General features: G+C 41.2%; 1 protein-coding gene across 1 annotated transcript in view; it reads right to left on the bottom strand.

Annotated features, from left to right (window-relative positions):
* cacna1g (calcium channel, voltage-dependent, T type, alpha 1G subunit) overlaps positions 1 to 18377 on the bottom strand; it is a 242460-nt gene that overhangs the window by 205296 nt on the left and 18787 nt on the right. Inside the window, exon 2 of the mRNA XM_078279988.1 lies at positions 16420 to 16553. Within this exon, the coding sequence (XP_078136114.1) occupies positions 16420 to 16553 (134 nt within the window). The remainder of the gene's footprint in view (positions 1 to 16419; positions 16554 to 18377) is intronic.

Raw genomic sequence — 18377 nt, 5'->3', positions numbered from 1 at the left:
GGAAAAAAAAAGCAATGAGCGTAATTCCAAAAATATTTAACAAATAAATTGCTTAATTTAGCTGAAAAAAAAAAAGTACATTCAGTTTTCTCTCTACCTGCCTTTCTAACAGTGTCCTTCCTCATTTTCAACTCATCCATTCCTCTCTCTCTCAGCCTCTCTCTCTCTCTCACTTTGTCTCCCTCTCTCCCTTCCTCTTGACGTCTCTACCACCCTCTCTCCTTTCCTCTTCCATCCTCACACCCTTTCCTTCTTCCGATGTCCCCTAAACTGGGCTGGAGCCGATCCAAAGTGTCATTAATAAATCATTAAGAGAAGAAAGGAGGAGACGTTGATGGTTAGGTCCTGTGTTTCTCTCTCAACTCCTTTAGTGCGACTCAGTCAAAGCTCTGAAATCCAAGAGGATGTGTTAAATATTTAAAGCCAGTTAAAGGTGCTAAGCTTGCATTTTAAATATCAATATATCATGGCGAAATGAAGAGTGATACTTCCTGATAATTATCTTAATTGATCAGGATCATGGTTAAGGTGATGAGTCACTCTGTGCCTGTTCTATTTTTCCTCAAATTTACAGTTAAGACCCCACTAAGGGGAGAAAAAACACATTGCATTGATGAAACATAATTCTTGTAGATTTTTTTCTTTTCATATAGTTTCTTACTTTTCTCCTCCTTAATGTGTTGACACCTGTTTATGCATATACTGAAAACAGCAGCGCAAGTGGGATGTATTCAAACTTATTGTGTATTTCCTCGCCACTGTCGCACTAAATGCTTGCTCTTGGGGGAATTACTAGAATTGTTGGGACTTTATAAATTATAGAGTGTGGTCTAGACCTAATCTATCTGTAAAGTGTCTCGAGATAACTCTTGTTATGATTTGATACTATAAATATAATGTAATTGAATTTATTTGCATACATATATATATTATTTTTTTTTTTTTGTATGGGTGAGTCATGGTGTTGGAGTAGTTAGGCTTGGGAGTGCTGTGTAAATGTATTTTGTATTTTCTGTATATTTGTCTTAAGACCGCCTCGAAAATGAGAATTTTTCTCAAGGGGTTTATCTCTCTAATAAATACTCTTAACATTATTAATACCGGAACCGGAAGGTAACGCAGTGTGAGAGTGTAGAGGGAGAGATGACAGACGGAGGAAAACAGTATTATTTCGAGACAATGCTGTACTAGTTGCTTAGTTTTTTGTTTCTTATTTGCCCCCTGGTAGCCTTTAGTCTCTAGAAATTAGCCAGCATCTACGCAAATCTACGTACCTGTGGAGGACCGCACATTTTCTACGAGTAGTAAACATTAGCTTCAGGCTAACGCCAGCTCCATGGCTACCTCCACACCTGGCGATTTCCCCACAGGATTTCGTCGTTGCTTGAAAATGCAAGCAAAGAAATTTCTGACCTTAGGGAAGAAGTTCATCAGCTCTCAGAGGACTTAAAAACCAAAGATGCCTTGTTAACAGCCTACCTGGACGTTGTTCAAAATCAATCGCTCCAAATCGCAACTCTCTCGGCGGCCTTCCAGGATACTGTACTCTGGGACCCATCCACCTGCCCACATCCATCTTCTAGTTTGACACCGACCATCAGGCCATCCTGGACTACAGTGGTTCGCGGCCGAAAGAGAGCCTCGGGTAGGGCTCCATCGCCTCCTGCCCTCAGCCTCTCCAGTCGCTTCGATGCCCTGTCGAAGCCGAATGTTCCCCCCGGTAACGGCCGATGTGGTTACCCAGGCTCGCCCTGAATCAAAGCCGACTGACCAGCTGTCGTCACGGGAAAGGACCGCTGCCTCACGGCGAAAAATTCTGAGGGATGCGGAAGTCAGACGGTGCGATGGCATCCCTTGCCTGAACCGGCCAAATGACAACGTTCCTCAAAAACAATCTCCCCCACCGAATGGTAAGCAATATTCCTCTTCTTTTCCTTGTCCATCTGAAACCGATACTGCCTGTTTTGTTCCTGCCACCGGCCATTCACGCCCCCCCACTCCTCGTCCGCTCTTCCCCCCAACCACAATAATTATTGGTGTCATATAATATCACCCGGGATATAAGTTTTTTTAATGCTGTCACACACTGCTTTCCTGGAGCTAAAGTTGCAGACATCCTGGCTAAAGCTGTGGACCTGATACCCTCACTCCCGACCCCTATTAAACGCATCGTGGTCCATTGTGGACATAACGACATGTCCTATCAGCAGAGTGAGCGCACAAAGAGAGACTTTGGTACTCTCATTGAAGCTTTAAAAAGCACTGGGAAGAAAATTTTTTATTTTGGGCCCACTTCCATCTCGAGGTCACGGAGTTTGCCTTTTTAACAGACTACTCATCCTCAACACCTGGCTCCAGCATACATGCAACATCCACAAGATAGGTTTTATTGACAATTTTAATCTGTTTTGGGAACGTGGCTCCCTGTTCAGCAGGGACGTGATTCATCCCAATAGACGTGGCAGCCAGATGCTATGTGAGAATCTGCGGCACGCTGTGCAGACCAAGACCTGGTTGCAGACCCAGACCTTAGATTGACTGTCTGCACCCCGTAAACACACGCACAAGCGCACTTCCCAGTCTCACTCTCCCATAAGCTCTCACTCCTTTACATATCATTCCAGTAAGAATCAATAATATCAGTAACCACAGGTACAGCGCTACACGCTCCTCTGTGCTTCCTTTGGAGCAGCCACCCATTCACAATCCCATAACTACGGTATCTGTCCCCCGACTGAGATCGGTAAAATCAAACGTAAACCAATGAGGTGCTATACTTAACAACCTTATTGGAATTAAAACAACCACTGCAACGATAGAACAGAATAGGAGAATCAAATGTGGACTATTAAATATTAGATCTCTGTCCTCTAAAGCAATATTGGTAAACGATTTCATATCAGATAATCAAATTGATCTATTCTGTCTTACTGAAACATGGCTGGGACATGAAGAATATGTTAGTCTAAATGAAGCCACTCCTCCCAGTCATATTAATACTCAAATTCCTCGAGGCTCAGGCCGAGGAGGGGGAGTTGCAGCCATATTTGACTCAAACCTGTTAATCAATCCTAAACCTAAACTTAATTATAACTCGTTTGAAAGTCTTGTTCTTAATCTTCAACATACGACAACGATATGGAAAACATTACAGCCAATTATATTTGTTGTTGTTTACCGAGCACCAGGCCCGTATTCTGAATTTGTATCTGAATTCTCAGAGTTTTTGTCATGTGTAGTCCTAAAATCAGATAAAATAATTATTGTAGGTGATTTTAATATCCAAATGGACGTTGACAGCAATAGCCTTAGTACTGCCTTCAACTCACTACTAGATTCAATTGGTTTCAGTCAGAGTGTGCATAAGGCCACGCACTGTTTTAACCACACACTCGACCTTGTGCTGTCATATGGCATCAAAATTGAAGATTTAATAGTATTTCCACAGAATTCTTTATTATCAGACCATTTTTTAATAACTTTCAATATATCCTTTAATGCCCACTTAAAACAAACCTTTAGAACAGCCTTTTTTCAGCTTCGTAACATTGCCAAAATTAGGAACATCCTGTCTCAAAACGATGCTGAAAAACTAGTCTATGAATTTGTTACTTCCAGGCTGGACTATTGTATTATCCCTATTATCAGGATGCTCAAATAAAACTCTTAGGACTCGCCAGCTGATCCAGAATGCTGCAGCGCGTGTTCTGACAAGAACTAAGAGGGGAGATCATATTTCTTCTGTGTTGGCTTCTCTGCATTGTCTTCCTGTGAAATACAAGATTGAATTTAAAATCCTTCCCCTGACCTACAAAGCTCTAAATGGTCAAGCACCATCATATCTTGAGCATATCTAAGAGCTCATAGTACCTTATTGTCCCACTAGAGCACTGCGCTCCCAGAATACAGAGTTACTTGTGGTTCCTAGAATCTCTAGAAGTAGAATGGGAGCCAGAGCATTTAGCTATCAGGCTCCTCTCCTAGGGAACCAGCTCCCAGTCTGGGTTCGGGAGGCAGACACTGTCACCACCTTTAAGAGTAAACTTAAAACTCTACTCTTCGATAAAGCTTATAGTTAGGGAGTGAGGAGTTGCAGCGTTCGTCTAGACCGGCAAGGGAAGGTGTGTAGCCACAGTCATGACGCACCGCCTCCCTATCTCGGCTTCTCTTCATAGAAAGCTTACTATATATAGGGTATGAGGTGTTGCAGCTTTCGCCTAGACCGGCGGGGGTGGGTGTGTAGCCACAGTCATGGCGCACCCCCACCCTATCTCTGCTTCTCCCCATAGAAAGCTTACATATACTTAGGAAGTAATGAGTCGCAGCGTTAGCCTAGACCGGTGGGGGAAGGTGTGTAGCCACAATCACAGAACACAGCCTCCCTATCTCCCCTTCTCTGTAGCTCTTAGTTATGCGGTTATAGTTCTAGACTACTGGGGTACCTCCTTCGACACACTAAGCTTCTCTCTCCTCTCTCTTTCCATCTGTGTGTATTCGTGTCACAGAAATGCTTGTTACTAACATAGCTCCGGGGAGCTTATTCCCCGGAGTCCTTATGTTCTTTTTCCGCCCAGCATCATCATCTTGGATCATGATGGCACCTACATCATGGTGGCAGCTGTCGCCGTGGTCCTGCCCTACGCCCTGCTGTGCCCTATTACACCCTGCTACGCACTGCAATGCCCGGCTTCAACTTGCTATGTCCGGCCAACACCCTTCCACGCCCTGTTACGCCCTGCTGTGCTCTACAACACCATGAACTATTATAACTATTACAATATCTTTATTGTGACTATTATTGCCATTGTTCATCATACCCCCAACCGGCACCGTCAGACACTGCCTTCTAAGAACCTGGGTCTGTCCCAGGTTTCTTCCTAAAAGGGAGTTTTTCCTTGCCACTGTTGCACTTACGCATTCATGCATGCTCTTGGGGGAATCACTGGAATTGTTGGGTCCTTGTAAATTATAGAGTGTGGTCTAGACCTACTCTATCTGTAAAGTGTCCTGAGATAATTCCTGTTATGATTTGACAGTATAAATACAATTGAATTGAAAATTGAATTGAATTGAATTAACATTATTAAAATGTTAAACAAAGGGGTGCCTTTGTGGCCTAGGGGTTAAGGCACTGACCGGTTCCTGTCATCCCCAATCTCTCTTCCCTTCTATATCTCTCTACTGTCCCTGTCCAGTAAAAGAACAATGATTAGAATTTCTATGCTATAGACCCAATCAACGTCTGGGTGGAAACCTCTGTACATACAATTTAACGGCGCTGAGCAAACGAGGGCGAGGAAAAACTGGATATACTCTCATCCATAGAAATAAAATGCATAGAAAGGCCATTTCCATTTAAATCAACGTAGCAGAATGGTCAGAGCAGCAGCCATTTTCATGTGTACCATTGCCATTGTTACATATAAACAAACAAACAAGCAGTGGAGTTGTTACGTTACGAGGCAGAGAGCCAGCCGCTAAATGAGTTAAACTAACTTAATGATTCATCCATACAAAGCACATTGCTATCGGCACCATTGACTCGGCTCGTTTTCTGTGAGCGATGTGGCGAGGGGGTAACGTTAAGGTGGAGTTAGCAAGCTAACGCTAGCCAACGAACACCGGGTGGCTGGCTTGCTGGTACCGCCGTGCTTTTATGCTGCATCGGTTACAGACAATGAGTTGACCCACTACCGCTGGGTCTAACGTTGGCGGTCCACTGACCCACTGCCGCTGGGTCTAACTGTCTCTCCTCACTCACTGCAACTCCGAGAACATCTCCCGAGTGGCGTCAGGCGGCTCTCTTTCCAGCGAGCTGCGACACAGTTTACGCCCCCACTGAAAGCGTATTGTCACTATGACAACTAACAACAATAGCCATTTTGTTGTGTACCTTTCTATCCATTTTATGTCTATGCTCTCATCTCATTCATCTAAAATGCATGTTTGATGCTTTCATACGTCAACACTTTTACTAACGTTAGGTTGGAGAACTAATTTTCCTGTTGGGCCACAGACTAAAGAAAATTACATCACACAAACTAACCGTCAGTCCGAGCCGCGGTGAGATGTCGCTGTTCATAACATTAGATTTGGTTTATAAAAGAAGCTAGCAAAGAAACAAACAAAGAAAAACAGAAAATAAGAGCAGCAGAAACGTCAGATATGTCGGACCTCCGTGTTTAACTATATATCTTTAAATGTTACAGTGATGGCTGGAAATGACAACAGAAATAAACAAGTTTACCGATTTCACATATCTCTGCACATCAAATTAACTGCCATTTTTCTACCCGGAAGTGATTTTTGTGTAAGCGCCATGTAACGGTGATTCGGTCTATTCTATTACATTGGTTCCAACCCCAGGGTTTTCGAACCCTAAAATAGGTCCTAAGAAAAATCGGAGGGGTTGCCAGATAATTCAGGACAGACAAGAATATTTCTGTTACACAATTTTTTACTTTTCGCGACATGTTTACTAGGGATATCATTGACTGTTGGTCGGTCCACCACTTTGGTCCATACTCAATTAGATGGTGTGAATTCTAGCAGTGTGCTGCAGGGGATGATTAAAGGTTTACATGGGATATTTCATCACAATAACAAGATTTAGCTTGTTTTGTTAGACTCTTTCTAGGAGAGTTATAGGTACCTTACTAACAATCACATATTTGATCCCTGTTTCTATACAAGTTACAGCAAGATGTAATTTATCCAAACTGACCCAAATGACCCCAAATGAGCATTTTCATTGGTGGTGTCTGTGCTCAAACATAAAACCGGATTACATATTGAAGGAGTCCAATCAAGCGATCAACTCGACTGCCTCAGCTTCTCTTCCTTTCTTCATCTGCCTTTCTCTGCCAATACATCATCCTTCCTCCTGTTCCCTCTCCACTCACACTCTTCCCCCTCAGTTATCCTTTCTGTCTTTACAGGAGGAATCAAGCTAGAGAGAGAGAGAGCGTGTTAAATCGGATCGATCAATGTCCTATGGATAGGATAGCCTGCTAGAGAAAGTGCTGCTACACTTTCCTATTTAGACTCCCTAAGGTATTGAATGGGGCTCCATTGCACCAATCAATAAATGAATACATACATAAATGAAAACACTCTCTCAGAACAGGACATTCAATCTAGAGCTAAGGCTAAACTTGTTTTGAACTGTTTTATTAAATGTAGTGTCTTCATATGAACAGAGTAATCTGTCCTATTTATATTTGGTTCAAAAACTCCTTAGAAATGTTCGTGTTGTAACTTTTTAGCATAATATTTTCCTCGTCATCATTTGTGATAACGTGTCAGGTCCCATTATATTTTTTGTGTCAGTTAGGGCTGAAATGCAATTATGAGTTAATGCAAATTCCTTTTAACTCCACTTATTATTTTGATGCGTGATTAACGCACGCATGTTCTGTGATTTGGGCCTTGGGCCACTCCGTAGTTTGGGAAATCAAGAAGCGATGCAGCAGTAACCTTGTGGATGGCTAGCAAAAACAAAGCTCCTAGGAAATGGATAAAGAAAAGAATCTTTTGAATGGCAAGTTCAGTTTAAAAGCACTTCCAGATGGTTCCTCTCGACAAGACTAAAGTTATTTGCATGTACTGTTGATGTGAACTGAGTTACCACCAGAGTACGTTGAGTCTCATATACCACTTGCTGGCCATGTATACAGCTGAGGCAGAGAACCATCCTCCCCCTCACCAAAGGCACGCAACGCTGGATAGTTTTTTTGAGCATACAGTCCCTTTGAGGTTATTCTGGAGAATATCCTAGCATTTTTCTCTGCTTTTTTTTAATCAATTGACAGCCCTAGTTTCAGTCTGTGGCATTTATAAGGGAACTGCCCTCCGAGAAAAATTAAGAAGTTACTTTTGGCTCGACATGCATTCACAGATACAGAGCTGACACTAAGCTACAGAGCCACATTCATTTTGCCGAATGCAATTGGTCGGTTAGGCCAGTTTTCTAGTACAGGAAAGGATCATTCCAGTTCATCATAACCTTTGTGTTATGTTTGTAGTTCTGTCCAACAATCGGTTGTAATAACATAATCAACTACAGAGATGTGGGAACACAGTGAAACTACTTCGCTTGACTCAGAATTCTGTGTACAGGTGAAAAACAACAATTCTGCGTTCATGATTCTGAACAACTTGACAGGTGAAAAACACAACTTAGAAGTGTTAACACAAGTCTTCCCAAGCCATCTAGCAGTAATTGTTTCCGTTCACACTGGGTGCTGTCATCAGCTTTTTCACACTTCTCACACATGCAGCTGAAGAGTGATACGTGTGAGTTGATGACAGAGAGCAAACTAAGCATCGCAAAGCTAACTCACAAATGAAAACATCAGTGTTGTGAAGGCATTTACAGTGATGCAATTGCAAAACGAAAATGAAACGAAAATGTCATTTATCAAGTGTGAGTTTTCATCTACTGCTATGTCGATGATGTTGTAAACTTTCTTTCAAAAGTAGGAAACGCCTACTTACTTTCTTTCTTTACCATGTGAATGCAGTAGTACATTCATCCTTCACTCCCTCAACCATAGGGCTGCACAATATATCGTTTGTATCGTCATGCGATATCAACTGCCGCAATAGACACATCGCGGAAGGCTGCGACATATCGCAGAAAACACTCTTGTGATTTTTTGTGTTAGTTGTAAGAAAATATCATCAGAAAACTATCATTCTTTGTTAGTGTTGCCTTTTATATTCAATTCAATGTTCAATTTGTTCAATTAAAGAATGTTGGAAATGATTTTCTTTCATTTGTTTCAAATTCAACAAGCAACTTGTTGTATTTTAGCAGAATACTGAAGGCAGCAGAACTGAGTACACTTTTATATCTGGTAATTTATTGCAAGTAATATCGTTATCGCGATATTCAATGTTATCGCATATTGCATATTTTCCTTATATCGTGCAGCCATATTCCACCGTTCACCAGACAAAAAACTCCCAGCACATCCCCATCTTTTTCTGCACACTCCACCTGTTTGTTACACACCTCCCTCCATCATTCCCTCCTGACAGTGAGGTGATTAGGAGGAGAGCGAAGACCTGCTGAAAAAGCAGCTTAGCTGTAATTATCGCCTCAGAAAGAAACAAACAGTTCATCAGAGCCTTCCTCCGCAGACTTAACAACTGTTGCCGGGATATATCAAATGCTTGACAACCAGCCGTTACCTAGGCTACCATTGTCTCCGTATGGCTGGGGGGCTCTCCGTACAAAGTTTTTTTTTTTTTTTTTTCGAAATGGCAACCAATGAAAACACAACATATTAACATACATGCATGCTCAAACCATCACCTACACTCACCCTCAGATGTAACTCAACGTACATGACACCAGTAGATACAGACGTGGAAATAGACTTTATTTCTTGTGCCGTGTTTTCTGTCACCCCATATTGTTCATGCTTTGATACATGCTCACACACACACCCACGCACACACACATACACACACACACACACACACACACACATACACACATACACACACACACACACACACACATATACACAATTATGTTTTCTCACAGTTACAGAGTAAAGCGTGATTTATGGACCTGCAGAGGCTCCACGCACTGCTATCAGCGTAGCCTAAGTAAGTGGCCTAAAGTTTATACTTGTGCGTTGGTGTGTGCGTTGATCTCTTTAAGAGAATAGCAGGGCCGGCAAGTGTGTGGTAGAGCGAGTGAGATGATTAGCTTTGGCACTCTAGCGACGTAGTGGGAGAAACAAAGTGTCTCCCCTGTTCTTTCTGACCACGGTGGGAAATCTGTAGCAGGAAAAGTTAACCCTCTCCTTGATTTCATGTTGTTTATGGAGAAGGAGAACCAAGAAATGAGTAGGGGGAAATGCAACGCTACCAAGCCACAGCCGAGCAACTAGTTAGGCTTGGTGTAGGGTCCGCGTCTCCACGTACCTACATAGGTAGCCACGGCGTAGATTTAACGCAGGAGCATATATCACGCTTAAAGAGTGAAAAGAAATATGTTGAGGGAGAGAAAAGAGGCTGATATCTGATAATGGTCAACATCTTTAAACAGAGTGTAGCTCGTACATACATTGGCAAGGATTTATAGACATTTCAAAAGCTACGCAGATATCCCAACTACGGAACGGACGAAAAACACTCATACAGTCATTTTTTAGGGTGCTATCTTGTGCTACATCGTTAATAAAGACAGAAACACGCGGCAGAACTTTTTTAAGGAGAAGGTAGGCCTATCAACATGAATAAATTATCGAAATTATCGTCATGGGAAAAATACGTCGATAACAGCTTCAAATTTTCAATTTATTGTCCAGCCCTACCCCATAGTGTCAAAAGTCAGTTTCAATCACGCGAGCAGAAATCCACTTCGAGAGCAGAGTGTACCTGCGAGAGCTTGTATTTCCCTCCAATGCACGCAAAGCAGACACTCTGATGGCATGTGATGGCTGACCTGTGCGCTTCCTAAATAGTTTTTATACATGCACGTGCCATTCTTTGCCTCCCTCTATGTTTTGTATCACGCTCTCAGCTGCCTGTACATCTCTTGATGGTTGAATTAGTGCGCCTGTGAAATGATATAATTTGCTCATGAGCCTGTTTATCAAGCTCGCAATTGACGTATGACATAATCCTGACCCCATACTACGTGTGAGAAAATCTTCAAAGATGATATAAAGGGCAGTGCCAAAGCAGATTAAAAAAACAAACAAATATAAGGCTACAGAGGGCAGCTATAACATTCCCGAGTGCATTGCTAAACGTGTGAAATATTTCACAGTTGGTGATAAATCAACAAGGCCTTCCTCAACAGTGCAGAGGTTTTGTTGGAGGGACTTAAAGACACCATCATATCCAGGATTAAAGACTGGCCACTGTCCATCATAAATGAGTGAATGAATGAGAGTGGACATCAGTGACAGCCCACGTTTCTCAGTTGGCTGACAACAGACCATTCACCAGTTGCGTCAGCAGGGCTGTCCTGTGGCATAGGCAGCATAGGTAAATGCTAGGGGCGCCAGCAGTCCAAATGGGTAAAAGAAAAGTTAAAGCTAATAAAAAAGAAATGGAAAAAGCATTAAAAAAAAAAAAAAATCGTAAAAGTGACAAAAAAGCGTCTAAACATTGAAAAAAGAACCAACAAATTTGACCGCCCACCAATAGACAGGGTCTGTCTGAGGTTACTGTCATGGTTGTGGTTTTCTGTTGTGGTTTATTGTTGTTATTTCATTCCCTGTTGTCTGTATTGTGGTTGTGTGTTACCCGTGTTCTTTTTGTGTTCTGTTTTGTTTCCTGTTTTGTTTCCTAGTTCCGTCCTTGTGTATGTTTTCATGCTTCAGTTTCCTGTTTTACTTTGTAGAGTCTGTTTCTCCTGTGTCATGTCTTGTTTTATTTCCTGCCTTGTGTGTTTTCCCGCCTTTGTGATTTTCTGCCCTGCCCTGATGTGTCTCACCAGCCCTCACGCACCTGTCCCTCGTTACCTCATGTATTTAGTCTCTGTGCTTTCTTTGTCTGTTGTCCGATCGTTGTCGTTACACGTGTCTTTTCCGAGGCATACCCTGCGGCTCTCCCTCAGTAGTTTTGTTCCTTGTGTTTTGGGATTTCCTTTGGCCAGTTTTCTACCTGCTTGCATCAGGACACTTTTTGTTGTAGCCAGCTTAATTTAATAAACCTTCGAGACCGAACACTGCCTCCTCGTCTCAACTCTCTGCATTTTTGGGTCCAAGCCTGCACAAATCCTGACAGTTTCTACCTGTTTGAAGGAAGTTTTTCCTTGCCGCTTTCGCACCAAATGCTTGCTCTTGGGGGGGATTGTTGGGTCTCTGTAAATTATACCATGTGGTATAGCCCTACTCTGTAAAGTGTCCTGAGATAACTTTATGATTTGAAACTATAAATGAAATGTAATTGAATTAAATTCAGGGGAAACATACAGGCGGGACAGAGCACACCACAACAGCAAAAGACAGGAAGAGGGATCACACCATTTGGTCAGCCCAGTTAACATTTGATTTATCAGTAGCTTACATCACAACAAGGTTTTGTATGTGTGAATGAGTAACTGAGAGAGGTGATCAAGTGCAAATAAAAGGCCTGCAACTCCATTATCACTGAGGTCAAACTTCCAATAACAGTGTAACTAACTATCAGCGCACAAATTGAAAATAAATTACATGCACGTTAACAAATGCCACTGCCATACCGGCCGCATTCATCTTTGTAAATTGATACTCATCATTGAAAAGGTTGCCGACTCCTGGTCTGGACTCATGCAAACACAGACCTTTTATGTCTTACTCTTATCTTTAATGTTAAAAGGTTAATGACCAACGCGTACATGTTTCTGCATGTACATACAGTAATCATGTTCATATGTCAATAAATCAATATGTTCAATAATTACAATGAGCTGATCCTAACCCCGGTTTATTTCAACCACTTTTCTTACCCTTATGAAGTGTTCCATCTCCTCAAAAGTGAATCTTTCTTAAGCCCAGTTCAGATCAAAGATTGAGAGATGAGTCAAAACTTGCAACTTCTTGCAACGAGTCGGTCTGCGGCGTTCTAAAAACCTGCCAGTTCAAACCAATAAGATGAAGAAGATGATGGTGTATCATCTCCCTGAAAACGCCTTGTTATCCTTCCGTTCTAACTTTCAACTTTTAGGCTTTTTTGTAGCTGGATATCAGTGGTGTAGTCTAATGTATTGTAGTGGGTATACTGTATATATATATATATAGGGGGGAACATATCATAGTGGGGGGTCTGGGTGTCCTCCCCCAGGGAAGTTTTGAGCATCAGAAACTTAATTTCCCGTATTCGGATACACTGTTATGCACCAATTTATGGTGGGAATACCTTTATTGTGAAAAAGAAAAACACAGATGACAATTCAAAATATATCAAAAATATAATGAAAAGTATGTTGTTGCGTGTCATTGGGCATTTTTAAGTGGGCATATGAAAATCCTGGAGCTTTCTTAGTGGGTATACTGTGTATACCTATATATCATTTGTTTAATCTGAATGTGGATAACATTAGTGATAGTGAGATGCTTGCTACAGTTGCATTTCTAGTGATGAATCGGCGAAAACAACAGTTTGTTTCTCTGATTCACTGCTTTGTTCTAACGCCGCTGGGTGCTCTCTTTCTCTTCAGTCACTCCCTATCTCGCTTACCCATATAATGGTACCGTGCTTATGGCGGTCGTTGGAGCTCCGTCTAAAACTCTGCCATTTCGACCAGCTGAATGAAATGGATTGTGGATCATTTCATTTCTATAGTTTATAGCTGACTTTACCAGCTGACTTCTCATTAGCTGATCAAACGAGGCGACGTCCCTTAAGTTCTAAAACCAGCCTCTGCGACTTAAACTGCTGAGTCGCAGCGAAACCATTAGCTGGCTTGAGTCCAGCTGAGACGGGCCGGATTAGACCACTGCAACTTTTCTCTGCGATGTTCTAAAACGTTTTCGTCTCGTCGTGAATCTTTGGTCTGAACAGGGCTTTAGTTTTTTTTTTAGAATAATAGAATATTTGGGGGTTTTGGACTGTTGGTTGAACAAAACAAGCTATTAAAATATATCAACATGGGCTGTGTGAAATTGTGATTGGCATTGATCAATAAATGGACATAAGTTTTGGCTTATTAATGGATAATGAAAAGATTTATTAGTCGCAGCCCTAGAGGTGATATTCACACATAGTATAACCGACTACAGTCAGCATTCTAATTAATTTATGAAATATCCAAGTCAAATCACTGCAGTATACAATATTTAATAAAAGACTTTTGAGGTATTATTATACTCATCGACCATGCTTATGTTTTATGTTTTACGTCTAATTGTTTGACAAATAAAGTTTAAGTAAAACATTTATGCTAATCTAACATTGCAATACACAAAAGGAATGGATTCTATTGCTTTTATGTTTTATTATGAAATTCCACAGTAATATTTCATCTGCCTATTACATGCATTTTCTATCCTGCACTGCTTCGATGACCCAGTTTTCCCCACCAGTACAGTATAGTTTCATCTGTATGCAAGAAAAATATCTCTATTCATTATAATGTCCTCCTTTTACAATGAACATTACAGCTGTTATCATTGCCTGTTGCTGTAGTTTTAATTAGAAGCCCACTGACTGTATCAGACATTGAGGTATTTCCCATCTAGTTCCTTCTGGTAGAGTCTGGTCTGGTAGGTTGTTTGTTTCAAGCAGCAATTACGACCTAAATTTACATTTATAGTGACGGCGCCCTCTAGTGGTCACATAATTATTACGGGAGCAAAAAGGAAGTACGGTGACGAAGAATATGAGCGCCATATTGGAGGTAGGTTGCGGTGGACATAGTCTCGCTTTGCCAGACCTTCCTCCAGAGCACTCCAGAGGAAGGTCTGGCTAGTCCACACAGCATTCCGGGATAGGAGAAAAACGTGCTCTGGTTTATTGCCATGTCTTTAAACCAATCCAATTGGCGGCGCTAAGCATCGCACGGAGCCTCCCTGCCTCTGCAAAATAGCCTCGGGAAGGAACTTGTTTTGGTGGAACGTGTATGTTCAAAAGTTGTTTTAGTCGTGCAACAGAAAACTCCGATTGAATAGATAGTCTAGCTAGCTGTCTGGATTTACCCTGCAGAGATCTGAGGAGCAGTTAACCATAGTCCTCATAAATTACATGGATGAGGGCTGAAGAGGAAGCTCAGGGTTGCCATTGCAGAAAAGACAAAGACAGAGACCGTCGACTGTGAGAAACAGCTGCCACTCACAGATTTACAGGTGTATTACTGCATACAAGTACATGAAATGTATCTCTTCTCTGTTGCTGAAGGGCATGCTTTGTCACGCGCGCACACACACACACACACACACACAGAAAGAAAATGTGTCCTGTTCCCACTGATGGACAACAGAAGCTGTGGCAGAAGGATGGTATTAAAAGCCAGCAGGGGATGTAGTGGATGAAAATGTCAGAGCAACCAGCAGGCTATGTTCTGTAACATGTTTAATCAAATTACAGTGTTTGTGTGTGTGTGTGTGTGTGTGTGTGTGTGTGTGTGTGCATTGCTGTGTGTGCATCAGTGTATGTGTGTCACTGTGTTAATTTCTGTGCCTGCTGTGTTTATAGACTGTATGCATAGTAGATCTATTAAACCTTTGAACTCTGCAGTAGAAATGCCAGTGCCTACATTGGTATTTGCTTATTGTGATGCCATTTCTTGCAGTATCTTTGAACGCTCCATATCACTAAACTCAGTACAACCTAAGCTAAAAGGTCATCGAAGTCAGTAAACCATAATAATTAATAGAAATATTCAAATTGTGTCATGAATATAAAGAATACAAAAATCTGACATGTGTTTTCATCAAACTTTACTAAATAATCACACAAAACATATTGATCCAAAAGATTTCTGAATGTAGAAACATGAACAAAATGTTTCTTAACACTCGATAAGCTATTTGAACTATGTACATTGTTTAGTTTTTGAGATATGCTCAGTTGTGATCATCTGCAAAAGAATGCTGCCACGGACGTCTCACAACGAGAGCACAACGTAATGACGCTTAAGACAGAAGCCTTAGCTTTCTGCTTAAAAGCAATGAATGCTCTAGCTTTTAAGTTTATATATATATTTTTCGATCGATTTAAACAGGATTATGTAAACGATCTCGTGTGTGCATGTGTGTCTTCGTTTGCAAGTATATTGTGTGCCTGGACATCGTTATTGTACATGTGTGCGCATGGATATGTTATGAAAGTTAAGCAGAAAACCTTTTCAATCTGCAAGTGAAGTAAAGCTATAAAGTGTACAAGTAAACAACATGAACAAGTAAACAACGTCAAGTTCAAAAGAAAACTAATTTTGCATTCACACCCTTAGTTTTTAAATCTTATCTCACTTTCTTCTATGACAGACTTTGAGCACTTAAGAATTTAAGAGGGTACTTGCTACCAATTTCTCTTTAAAAGGCTTTTACAGGACATTCGGGTAAATTCATTGAATGACAAACCCAGTGGAGCGCACAGAGAAGAAGCCTGATGTTACTTAGTCCTAGAGGACTGGTTCTAACAGATTCATGCTTTAAATCCAAATGGGATTTGATCTGCTCTGGGGGCAGCAAGCAAAGAAAACCCTGCAGTTTGTTGAAATCTGGTGACACAATTACACTAACAAGCTCAAAACATTTAGATTCTGTCCTTGTTCATGATTCTGTCCCTGCACTCTCAAATCCTGAATTGCAGATTGATTACTACTCAAATTCGTTGCATGTGTGTGTGTGTGTGTGTGTGTGTGTGTGTGTGTGTGTGTTTACTACTTCTTGTACAAGCCTCCAGTGTTTGGTTATGCTTGGCCACCTATGTGTGTGCGTGTGTTTGTGTGCGTGTAACTGGGTAACTCACCCAGCCAATACTATGAAGAAGTCCAAGCGGTTCCAAGTGTCTCCAAGGTAACACTTCTTGCCGAAAATCCCCAGAGCCACCATCTTGATCACCATCTCAATGGCAAAGAATGCAAAGATGAAGTCATCGAAGTTCTGCAAAAAGTTAAGTACAAGTTAGCAATATGAAAAGTAAACCACACAAAGTCCAGCAGAGACTGATCGGAATGTCAGTTTTGCAGGTATTAAACCAGGCCCAAAGTATTGGAAAAATGTACAATTTTGATCTGATGACGATCTGAGGGCAACACACATGTAGCTACCAAATTGAAATGGTTTCATTGTTTCCATCCAATAGTTCTTGAGACATTTGACACAAAAACTACAAATGCCAATGTCATGGTGGCACTACAGGAAAAGTCAGAAGTTCATTAAAAACATTAGGATACATCATCTGGGAAAAAAATGTTTGTACAAAATGGTGTGCAGATACATTTAGTAGATTTGTGAGAATGGATATGTGAAAACTTTGACCTGCTGGCAGCATAGGAACAAAAGTCAGGGGATTACCAAAATCAGTTGGGTTCATCTTCTGGGGAACATGAAAATGTAATGGAAATCCAACCAATAGTTAGTGGAGATATTTTAGTCTGAATCATAGACTTAAAAAAATAATAGACAGAGCTTGTGGGTCTGAAAAGTGAAGCCAATGCCGAAGTGCCTTAAACCTGCATTCTATCTAATTTCCAGCAGGGGGCGACTACATTGGTTGCAAAAAGAGATTCAATTACATAGAAGTCTATGGGAAATGACCCTCCTTCTCACTTGATTTATTAGCACAGTAAACATTTTCATAATGAGTTTAGGGCCTCAATCGCTAGTGTCAAGTCTTCGTCAATACAGCATGATGTTGATTTAGCAAATTATGGTCCCATTTATTTAAAAAATACGATAAAGCAGGGTTTGTTTTGCTTTGGTGGCCGACCTGTCAGTCAGGACAGAGGCTTAGCAATGCTAATCATTGCACTGTGGGTGTTGTCCCTGTTTTCCTCTTAAACTTTGACCCTCCCGCTGTGTGGTTTCACTTCATCAAAGATAATTTTAACATTTACATTTAACAAAAATAGAGAGAGAGAACCAGTAAACCCTTGACAGAAATGTGATTGATAATTCCTGCAGTGGAATCCTCTTTTATCTTTGCCCTGCCGCCAGGAGGTTAGGCTCCCTGTGGTAAGAGAAAAGAAGAAAAGAAAAAAATAACAGAATCCTTGCAACTACAAAGAATGTAGTGTCTTGCTGAAGGCGACTTCTGTAAGAAAGATGCTTGCCGACAACATGGGTCCTCCGGCCCAAGGATGGTTTTGCACACCATAAGTTCACCTTGTTGCCATAACAGGGACTCAAGTGACATATGTCCTCCGATCCAGAGTATACAATAAAATAACCTGGAATAAGCCTCTTATTGCATTAATCAGTATTCCTGCCCTCATTATTGTCTGTCTGGCTGCGAGCTTCAGCTCTCCCAATTATTATCAGACTGGACTGAAAGAGAAAACAAGAGTGAGAATGAGGATGCGAGTTGGACAGAAATTCAAAACAAGATAAGCTTAATTTTTTAAACATGAAAATCAAATAATTATCAAAAAGGCAGAAGAGAAGGAATTAGAGATGAGGAGGGAAAAGAATGCAGCTCAAAGTCAAAAAAATGAAAACATAATTTTGGAAGAAGATCAAGGCACAGGACACCCACTGATGATGAGTCATCCAAACATGAACAGAGTATAAATATATAAAATCTTGTTAGCTTAGGCAGAATACCTCCCGGTGCTCTAAAGTTCACTGTAAGTAAAATGTAGAGGGTCACACGAGAATGTATATGCGTGTGTGTGTGTGTGTGTGTGTGTGTGTGTGTACTACTCAACGTTCTCATCAGTCCCATCCATAGGCTCCAGAGCAATGCTTTTTTTAAATGACCTTCAT

The sequence above is a fragment of the Sander vitreus genome, chromosome 21 (genome assembly GCF_031162955.1).
Source record: "Sander vitreus isolate 19-12246 chromosome 21, sanVit1, whole genome shotgun sequence".
In the NCBI taxonomy this organism is placed as follows: Eukaryota; Metazoa; Chordata; class Actinopteri; order Perciformes; family Percidae; genus Sander; species Sander vitreus.
The sequence above is the reverse complement of the archived record's forward strand: the minus strand, read 5'-3'. Positions and strand labels throughout refer to the sequence as shown.